General features: G+C 35.3%; 1 protein-coding gene across 2 annotated transcripts; it reads left to right on the forward strand.

Moving 5' to 3' along the window:
- Nucleotides 1-6,344: 6,344 nt before the first annotated feature.
- LOC109978729 (chitinase-3-like protein 1) lies at nt 6,345-10,544 on the forward strand. Of its 2 annotated transcripts, XM_065961750.1 has the most exons (12): nt 6,345-6,628; nt 7,094-7,190; nt 7,456-7,487; nt 7,815-7,841; nt 8,043-8,244; nt 8,350-8,406; nt 8,934-9,084; nt 9,207-9,331; nt 9,422-9,545; nt 9,635-9,817; nt 9,970-10,086; nt 10,217-10,544. In XM_065961750.1, exons 2-12 carry the CDS (start codon nt 7,174-7,176, stop codon nt 10,403-10,405), a joined length of 1,224 nt encoding a protein of 407 aa, XP_065817822.1. In that variant the 5' UTR covers nt 6,345-6,628; nt 7,094-7,173; the 3' UTR covers nt 10,406-10,544. The 2 variants fall into 2 exon arrangements, with proteins under 2 accessions (XP_065817822.1, XP_065817823.1); XM_065961751.1 differs by lacking the exon at nt 6,345-6,628 and having other exon boundaries at nt 7,023-7,190.
- Nucleotides 10,545-10,776: the final 232 nt, after the last annotated feature.

Consider the following 10,776-nt stretch of genomic DNA (forward strand, 5'->3'; position numbering starts at 1 on the left):
TTTGCATTTGCCAATATGCAACACAGAAGTTTTATATTGCATATTTATATGGTGTACATCTACATCAAAATACACGCTACTAAATTTTGATGAATGACGTCTATAAAAAAACAAACAAATTGTTGAAAAAAATTCTGTGTCGTTTTAAATACAGAAAAAAGAATCAACATCAAAATCAATAAGCAAAATGTACAGTACACAGATTCCCACTTTTAGGTCGTGTACAAATAGCAACAAGTTATAGGACATTTGTAAAAGGTCAACTAGACTTTTTCCCTTACATCACTCAATGCGACACATCATATTTGATGGTATTAATTGCCAGTATGGCCCTAACTATTCTTGAACTGCAGTCCAAAACTACAGCAAAAGATTTTTCAACACAGTAGAGTCTGTCAATTATTCATGACTACCAGAAAGGCACAGGAAATTAAGGCAGGGATTAGTAAGAGAAACAAATACTAATGAAACCAGTTCTTAGAATATTATAATATAAAACAGCCTGTGTTTCCACATAGTATTATAATTCGAACACAGCGGGCACCGTGAATTATGCATGATTAAGTACGAGTTTTAAAGAAAGGCTTAGCTGTTTGATATAGATGTTAAATTGTTCCAGCACAGACATGTGGCCATATCTAGAAATTTTCATCTCACATTGGACCCTGATTGAAACATTTGGGCTGTTTTCCTTTTCCATGCATGATTCTTATAGGTCAGATTGAAAATAAAGAAATCCCATTCACCCTTCAGAGTGACCAAAACATTTTTCTATCAAATTGGTGATGCTAAGCAATAGTAGTGTGCAGGATTTTCTTCTTTGCAATGTGACATTTTGAAGTCCTATGTTCCTACTTCATGAGATAGTTGGATGTGGAATATCTCTGTTAAAACTATTGTTATAGGTAAAATAGTTACAGAAACGGCAGCTCATACAGAAAAATGTACTAAAGGGTTGTAATTTGTTGGCTGGATTAACTTTCTGTAAAGAATAAGAATACAAAATGGAAATGTTAGTTTAATACCCACAGTATCCATAGCAAGGAAAAATCCTATGACTATTAGTTCCTCATAATTATGGAGTGCTATGACTCCAAAGGCATATGGTATTCTCAGGATAATGATTGTTAATTAGTGCAGTGGAAATGTCAATTGAGAAAAGACCAAATCATGAAATTACCGTTACCATTTAAATTACCATCTATTTTGAAATGCATTGCCTACACCAGCCTACTGTATTATGCTTGACAGATACTGTGGAATTGTTTCACTAATATGTCAGATAACAGGACCAATAAGATGTTTTTTCTTTGGAGTAAACTGTCAAATTTTCCCTGGGCGACAGATCTTCACCCTGTCTTTGAAGATGCTGAATTACAATAAATCTATAGATATAATTTACCATGTAGAGTGAACACAATTAGAAATAAATGACTTGCTGGATATTAAGAGAAATGGTTAAATGATATCTCGTTAAAAGCAACATTTAAGACATTTGTTCAAATTAAGCACAATTATGTTACTGAATCCCATGTTAAAGCAAACTTATCAAGAAGTCAGAGATCTTTGGTTGCTAAGCGGAGAACAGGAATCTTTTCTCTCGCTCTTGAAGTCGGCAGATTCAAAAACATCCCAAAGGAACACAGACTGTGTGAACTATGTGATTAGAAGAAGTTGAGAAGGAATCTTGTTTTCTTTTGTAATGTCTTTTTTATGTCCTTTGATTAATGAAATGTAAGCTCAAAATCCTTCAATGTTTTGGAGTTCTGATGATAACAGGGTGGAGATGTTATTTAATTTCATGTTCATGAGCTGGCCACGATTGTCTCTGAAGCCTGGAAGAAATGTCAGGATGGTTTGTTTCGTTATAACTATTAAGTGTCACCTTTTGGTCAGTAGTCTGTAGTTTGTTTTGGGCTGGGCCAATTTTTTGATTTGATAATGAAATTAAATCATCAATCATCCTCTTCGTATTCAAATAAAAAAGATATTTGAATGTTAATGTTTTGTTGTTTGTCAGATGTTCTCAGAATAACAATGAACAGGAATATTTTAATTGATGTGTAAAGGACACAGGGTGTGACCCATGTCTACAAACAGAATGGATCATAGACTGCATAAAAAAATGTAGTGGAGTCACTGTGACATGCATGGGGAAGGAGGTTTCTCTCTCCTACAAACTACGCCATCTGCTGTTGTATTACAGCAAACGTGCTGAACAAAGTTAAATACTTTGCATCATGTATCTCTTTGTCAAACCTTTGTGGTCAGTTCCATCAAGGCTCTCACTAAACTACTGAACACGCAACGCTAAAGTTTAGGGGTGTAAGCACATAAAATAAGGTTAGTTGGAAGAGAAATGTTTAAAACATTATTTTAAAACCTAGGTGTGAAAACAAGACCTATGAGGATTATATCTTAAATACTGAATATCAATAATACAAGCCAAGTTTCTTCAAACATTTTACACTAAAAAAGTCTATACTAATAATACAAAGTAAAGTTTCTATATTTCAAACAAAAAGAAAAACAAGTTTCACTAGTTTCTGGTCAATAATTGGTCTACTGTAAGCTTTGTCTCTGTCTCTAAAGCTACCCACACTTTAAAGCTTTTACTTTAAGGCCAATTAATAATCAAACACAGCAGAAAGAGACAGAGAGTACCTTTAACTCCAAAGCACTTGTGTTACTGTATAATGTTTGGCCACATGTTAATTTAAAATGTTTTGTCTGACAATTCTTGAAAGCTTCTGCATTACGTCCAAAAGTATTAAATGTGTCAAACAAGAAGGGTTTTCCTGTCCTTGATGGTTGAAATAAGGAGAATAGGGAGAGAAGATCCTGCTTCAGATAATGATCTAAAACTGTGTACCAATCTGATTTAAGCCTCTTCTCGCAGTGATTTAAGATAGATGCTTGACTTGTAATTGTAGGTTGTTGGAACATTTTAACACTTCAGTCATATACTTAAATAAGACACTCAGGTAACACTTTACAATAACCTTACTTAAAAAAAATGTATTTGTAATGCTATAATTTATATTATGTTAACAGTTTATTGTTTCACACATTACCACAATTTATACACTTTATAAAGTGTTTGTTAATAATTACCCAAGGATTTGTAAACCGTCTTTTAACATTATTTGGATGGCTATTATAAAGTTGGAACTCAAGATTATAATAACACCTTATTAATACTTTGTAAAGCATCTACAAACTTGTATTAGACAGATAATTAATACTTCATCAATGGTTTATAGTTGGTTTGTAAACCATCTACAATCATTATCTGGATGGTTATTGTAAAGTTGGAACTGATGTTCTTAGAATCGTTTTTTTATTGCCAAGTACATTTACACATACAAAGAATTTTTCTCTGTATTTTTGTGCAAAAACAGTTAACAAAGGAAATAAAGCAAAAATAGCAAGAACTTAAATAACACAAAAAAGGAGTAATTACAAATATATACTAGAGTATATAAAAACACAAAATGTACAAAAAGTGCAGAATTAAAAGTCTAGTGAACTTCTCCACAAATGATCAATCAACTCAACAATACTCCATTAATTAACCAAATGCTTCAATTAGTCAGTCTGTTGCCAAGATTTCCTCCTAAATAATTGCAATGTGATATATACGAAGAAATACTGTAAGCCTATATGTGAAAACAAACTAAACATATATCAAAAATGTTGACTATAAATAAATGTATTCACATATAGAGAAATGCAGGTGTTTGTTGAAAGAGTTTGTGGATAAAACCACACTGGCCTTGATCAAGCTGGATTCAGGATCCCTACGCGCCGTTATCTGCAAGCTCCCAATGTTTGTGAAGTAATGCCAGGTATCTCCTCATCTGCCCTTTGGACTGATCCAGTTCAGACACATTCCATCTCCTCCAGTTCTCGCACAACATAGTAAAAACAGAGAAGACAAAAGGGAAACAAAACAAAAGTTTAGTGTCTTAGAGTCACTCTGAATTCGTATACACAATGCAATAACAATTCAGTGAAATATGAACACATTATCTGTTTTTTTGTTTTTTTCTTCTATCTGTGGCAAAAGCTGTCTCCCTGCCGGGGGTGTGTTTTCCGGGAGGAGGAGGGGCTCGCTTTCTCTCCCCACTCCTCATCAAGAGGAGTAATCTAATTGGCTCTCTATTTGAGGCAATGCCCCTTGGACCGCCTCCTAAATTTCTCAAGGGCTTCCAGCCTAACCTGGCTGTCAAAGAGTTAACATCGTCTCCAAACCCAGTGCAGTTAATGCCGAGAGTCTACAGACACACAAAAATCACCACAGTATTTTCCCAATCAACAGCCAAATACAAAAAGTATCCTATGATAGTAAAAACTTCTCCACCTATTTTAAACAAGACTATACGTTCTTTTGAACAGACAAAATTCGCAGCATAATGTGGTCACACACAAACAGACAGAAAGAGAAGAAGAAAATTCACACTCCAATCAGCCGGCAGTTTGAACTTTATCAGGAATTTTTCTGTTCTTTTCTCTAATCTTGCGACCTGAATGTGTACAGACTGTCCTTGCTGGTCCACTTCTGTTAAAAAAACAGATACTATATATACTTATGTATAAACGTCCTTTATTAGGCTCATATGTATTTATCAGATTAAACAAACATCCTCTGAAGGGCTCATATTTTTATCAAAACGAATATATAAACGTCCCCTGAAACAAAGGCTCATGGGTTTTTTTTTAACACTGATGAAGCAAAAATTTCCCCTCTTATGAGTTACTAAAATCGTCTTTATCCAATCTCCTGCTATATATGCCTATTTAATAATACATCTATTCTATTTATCAATTCCACACATACAAGAACATTTCCGGATCACTTACACACATAGCTTCACAGATCTCTCAAAAACATCCACAAGACCCACAAGACACAAGCTGTCTTGCAACACACACATTCCAAGAACGCACACACATAGCCTGCTCCAAGGCTTCAAAAATTCCTCAGCCTCGCACACACAGACAAGCTGTACAGCGACACACATACACACAAGCTTCAACTGCGATTCACCTTAAATCTTAAAGTTGACTCATTTATAATTCTTCTAATAATCCTTCTAACTTTCTTACTTTGGCCAAAATTTTAACAAATTGTCTTTAACCAATTACTTCACACTGCATGCTTCAATGCACACATTTTTTCCTTTATTCAGCGCTTTAATTTTTCCTCTTTTCTCAAAACTTTATTCCATTTTTATTTCATCTCTATTTTTTCATCTTCATTTTTCATCTTTTACTTCTCTTCTTTATTTGTCATCTTTATTTCCTCTCTGTATTTCCTACATTATACGTTTAATTCCAATTTCCCTGGCCAGGGATCCCCTTTGTTTTTTTGTTTTTTTTACTCAATTTGACTACTTCTTAAAGCCAACTTTCACTTCAGTGTCTAATTTACACATGACTTACTGTTAAGAGGATACGGGCCCTGTCCTTGTTAAACTTGCATAGTTTTTTAGCTAACTGGTCTCGTTACTCGTTGCGCTTATTAACATTAACTTACTTTCAACTTTATTCTCTTTTCTGTTATTTTATTTTTATCCCCTTCAGTCCCATTCTTTAGAGTTCATGGACTGAGCTGTGAGGCTTTTAAAAAGTGAATGTTCATTTTCTAAATTCAATTCCCTCTTTTTGTTATTGCAGGAAAGCAGCTTATTCCTCACAAAAGCTAAGGGATTAACTGGGCAAAAGTTTGCTTCTATACAGAGACAGGTGGTGTTTTGGGGTTCCCCTTACATAGTTAAATTAAACTATAGTTTAACATATTTACATTACATATTTGTAATGTTCATATATCCATTTTATGAAATTATGAGGTATAACAACAACTTAAAGGGCTTGTAATAAAATACTTATGAGGTTACAGACTGCTGTTTGGGATGGTGTTGTACTGGACAGTTACAATGAAAGGGGTTTTCTAAATGATTTGCTACTATGAGAAACATAATAACTGGACTGAAAAATAAAAACATTCAATGTTTTACAGTCCATTACAAAAACGAAGCACAGTCTCAGAATACAGAGGGGGGGGATGTCCGGGTGGTCTAGGATTTGCAGATACTGACCATTTAATCACAATATTACAAGAATGAGACCAGACACAGGCCTTTGTTAGAGGAAAAGGACCACAGAATGATTGCAACACTATTGTATCATCTTCAGCGACTGGTTTAACCTTCTTGGTCATTCTTAGCAGATATCAAAGAATAAACTTGTAGCTCACGATCTGATAAGGTTTCATTGATAAAAAAAAAAGCTAATCACACAGTTTGAGTGATCTGGTTGGTTTTCTATTGGATATTAATACTGATGACTGAAGGGTTCTTTTTCTCCCCTAGAAGACAAAAGCTCCTTAAAAAGTGATACTTGAAAATTGAAAGGGCTTGGAATCTCAGGTGATTTCACCCGGCTTCCATGTTGCTCAACAATTAGACAAGAACACTTTAGATAATGCAATATTGCATTATTTATCCCCACCCCCTCTGTTTTTCCACACCTTGTGAGCTGCCTACCTGTATTAAAACTCCACAGCCATCAGTCATCCGTCAGTCACAGTTGAAGAACAGTACATGCTTCTTTCAACATTATTTCTGTGAGTATTCCTTTAACTTTGCATTTATAAAACTAAATATTCTGTTTTAAAAAGTTAGTTAAAGATAAATTTCAACAACTGCTTCGTCTCGCCAACTAGCTCACAAGCTTAACTGGACACATTTTAGCCAGACAGAGTACAAAAAGGCGGCATTTAACTGGCTTTCTCTTCTAATTTGGATTTAGCTAATATAAATATTTGATTAAATATTATTAGGATTTGAAGCATTAAAGTTGTGTTTTAAGTCAGGCAAAGGCAATTCATGTGCCAACTTTGTACCATTTAAGTCAAATCAGACCTGACCTGATTTTCAATGGGATAAAAAAACATAAAAGTAAGCTTATATCAAAGCAAATGCTTCACTAGCAACACAGATATGTAACTAGCAATGAAGTTAATTAAAAGATAAGAGAAGAAGTTGGCTGAAAATGCTTGCCAAACAAGTTTGTCTTCTGTGTCTTCCAGCTCAAACCTGTATTTACGTATCAGGTGTTGGAACAATACCTTGGGTGGCTACTGGGCATCATTCCCTTTCCACTCCCTAAATGTTTCCATTGAACAGGTGCTTAGTTTTGATTATTCTACTGGCTTTTGTCACCAAATGTTGCGACTAAGTAAAAGTTTAACCTACCTGTAAAATGATCTGCACTAGTAAGATTGCCTTTTATTTGTTGTGTTTTTATTTTCATGCTTGAGGTTATTTAGACCACATTTATTTTGTGGAAACACACATTCATCTCTAATTATAAATTCTACATTTATTTAAATGAATATATTTTTTGAACTGCATATTCATTCTTTTTTTCTATTTCAATTTATTCACATAGCAACAAAATGTGGAAGCTAACTCTATCTGCAGGTAAGACATCCTGGTCAAGAATAAGTGTCTTTGAATGTTTGATTAAACTACATCTCCAAAAGTGTTAAATGGACATGTGTATTGTCTCATGCAGGTAGTTTCTGTTAGGTATCCCCAAGTTATTTTCACTGAGAGGAATTTGTATTCATTTTACCTCCAATGTACTGACAAACATCAGAAATGTCAGAAAGCTTGAATTAATTAACTTGAAACAGTAAACTAGAACTTTTACCTGTAATGCATGAATTATTATGTCAGGAAGCCTGTTTGTATTGGTTGTTTTTTTATTTTATTAAACTGTATACGAACACATGTGTCCTTTTGAAGGTCTCTGTTTGATCCTTGCCAGCTTGGGTAAGTTCATCACACAAATTGATCACAATCATCACCTTTATAGCTGCATAGGACGAAATATGTATGTTTCTTTTGTAGAAGAAATATAATATCTTTAAGTAAACAGATGTTAAGGTATGTTAATGTTAATAAGGATATTGAAACATTTGATCTATACAATAAATAATTAAAATAATCATGATTTTTCTTTCATGTCTATAGCTTCTACCTCCAGGCTGATGTGTTACTATAACAGCAAAGCAGCAGACAGACCAGCTATGGGGAAGTTCAGAGTTTCAGATATTGATCCAGACAAGTGCACCCATCTGATTTTTGGCTTTTCTGACATAATTGAAAATGAGCTGGTTCCCACAACTGTAAATGATGTTCAGCAGTACTTTGGGTTTAATGCACTCAAACAAAGGTCAGTCCTTAAATCTATAAATACTGTGGAGATTATATTGTAATACAAGAATGAATTATGAAAAATGCAAAAAAAAATCATCATTTAAATGTTATGCTCCTGTAGAAATCCACTTCTGAAAACCCTGTTGGCTGTTGGTGGAGAGAAGTTTGGGACAGAAAAGTAAGTTACCTTCAAGGACATTAAGGCTTGTTTGGAAGGACACATATTACTAACAAACTGTTGTAATCCTCTGACGTCCAAATTGGCCTTGCCTTTTGTTGTAGTTTCAGCACTTTGTGCAAAAACAAGCAAATTCAAATTCGTTTTTAAGAGTTGGGAACTCTTGTTTTTTGCTTTAAATTCATTAAAATTGAATGCAACCCAGCTGACCCCTACAGCCAAATAATGAAAAAACGAAGTTTGTAATTCACTGAATCTTGTGCAATATGTATTTCAGACACTCAGGTCAGTGACTGCACATTATAATTATGGGGATTATTTTGCCACTTTTTTTGGCAGCATTTATTATATATAGGCTATGGAAAGCATGGTTGATAATACATTGGATCCACACTAAATATTGGTTTACACCTTATCTCATGTTTTGATTGCCTTGTTCTGTTTGAGCAGAGACCTTCATTGAATAGCTGGAGCGTGAGTCTAAAGACCAAGTTGTGTTTATATTTTTATTTTTGTATACTTACCAGATTCAGGACAATGGCGGGATCACAAAAGAACAGAGAAGTGTTCATCCAGTCTGTAATCAGACTACTCAGAGCATTCAATTTTGATGGGCTAGACGTAGACTGGAGGTACCCAGCTGAAGAGGACAAGCAGAGATTCACAGAGCTTTGCAAGGTCAGATCCTTAATATCTCCTCTGGAACCGGCATTTTCAGAAAAAAGCCATACTGCAAATGCCATGCATGAAATTATAAGTCATTTAACTGAGACTGAGAACCATGCTTCTGTGTTGTATAGGAGCTGGAAACAGCCTTTGTCGATGAAGGAACTTCAAGTAACCAGGAAAGATTAATCCTTGCAGCATCTGTCTCTGCTGAGAGGTCAACCATCGATGCTGGCTATGAAGTGGAAGAAATTGCCATGTAAAATAATTTTTAAGAAATCTCTGCCATAATAACAATAAAAAGCTTCTGTTCTGTTTTAGTAAAGGTGATTTCCTCTTAATTTATCAGGCACCTGGATTTCATCAACGTGTTGACATTTGACTTCCACGGCCCCTGGGAAAGTGTCACAGCACATCACAGCCCCTTATTCCAGGGATCCCAAGACACTGGAGATGCGATCTACTCTAACACTGTAAGCAAGGGTTTATTTTTTCAAACAGCTTTATATTCAAACATGTACCTGTATCCCATTTGTTTTGATCATTGGTCTTCCCTTCTTAGGCCTCTGCCTTAGAGTACTGGCGGGACCAGGGAGCACCTGAAGAAAAACTGAACATGGGGCTTGGAGCTTTTGGACGAGCTTTTTCCCTGTCCTCTAATTCAAGCGCTGTCGGTGCACCAGCCAGTGGTCCTGGTGAGGAAGGCTGCTACACCGGTGAAGAAGGATTCTGGGCCTCTTATGAGGTATTACTGCACGGTTTCAATATTACCCATTTATATTGATGGCTTTATTATTAGCCAACAGTTTTGGCTGTATTTTGTCTGACAGATATATATCCTTGTAATTATAATTACTTTTATTAGATCTAAATACCAAATCTGACCCTTCTTTTCAGACTTGCCTTTATCTAGATGGGGTACAAAACCATTTTATTTCTGATCAGAAAGTTCCATATGCCACAACAGAAAATCAGTGGGTTGGATTTGACGACACAACCAGTATAAATACCAAGGTAAGCATCTGTCTTTAACACAGTATTACTTTTTAGTGGCTGCAAATGACTGATGTGATTGATGTACAAAATTCTGTTAAATTGATTTTTTATACAGACTGTTGAAATGTTGTCTTTCTCATCCTCTCAGATCAATTACCTCAAAGCAAATAACTTTGGAGGGGCCTTTGTCTGGTCTCTGGACCTGGATGACTTCAGAGGAGAGTTCTGTAAACGGGGCAAGTGCCCATTTGTTACCCAACTGCATAATCTGCTTGTACCAGGTAAATCAATAATCAAAATATGTTCTTTTTTTTATGTTCACCATTTATTTAATTAAATGCCATTAGCAATGCAAAATTCTAAAAGCCACTGTTTTATACTTCTATAACTTTAATATTTAGAACATATCTAATTCAGATTGAAGGAATCTCAAAAGTCATGCTCTGTCACATCACAATATGATGATCAAGCCAGGGTTAAGATCAATTAACACAATATTTGACTGTCTTTCTTTCAGGTTTCCCTGAATCACCTACCACATCTCCCCCTACAACAACCACAGCTGCCCCTGCTGAAACCACAGCTGCCCCTACTGCAATCACAGCTGCCCCTACTGCAATCGCAGCTGCCCCTACTGCAATCACAGCTGCCCCTACTGCAATCACAGCTGCACCTACTGCAACCACAGCTGCCCCTACTGCAATCGCA

The sequence above is a fragment of the Labrus bergylta genome, chromosome 12, assembly GCF_963930695.1.
Source record: "Labrus bergylta chromosome 12, fLabBer1.1, whole genome shotgun sequence".
Classification (NCBI taxonomy): domain Eukaryota; kingdom Metazoa; phylum Chordata; class Actinopteri; order Labriformes; family Labridae; genus Labrus; species Labrus bergylta.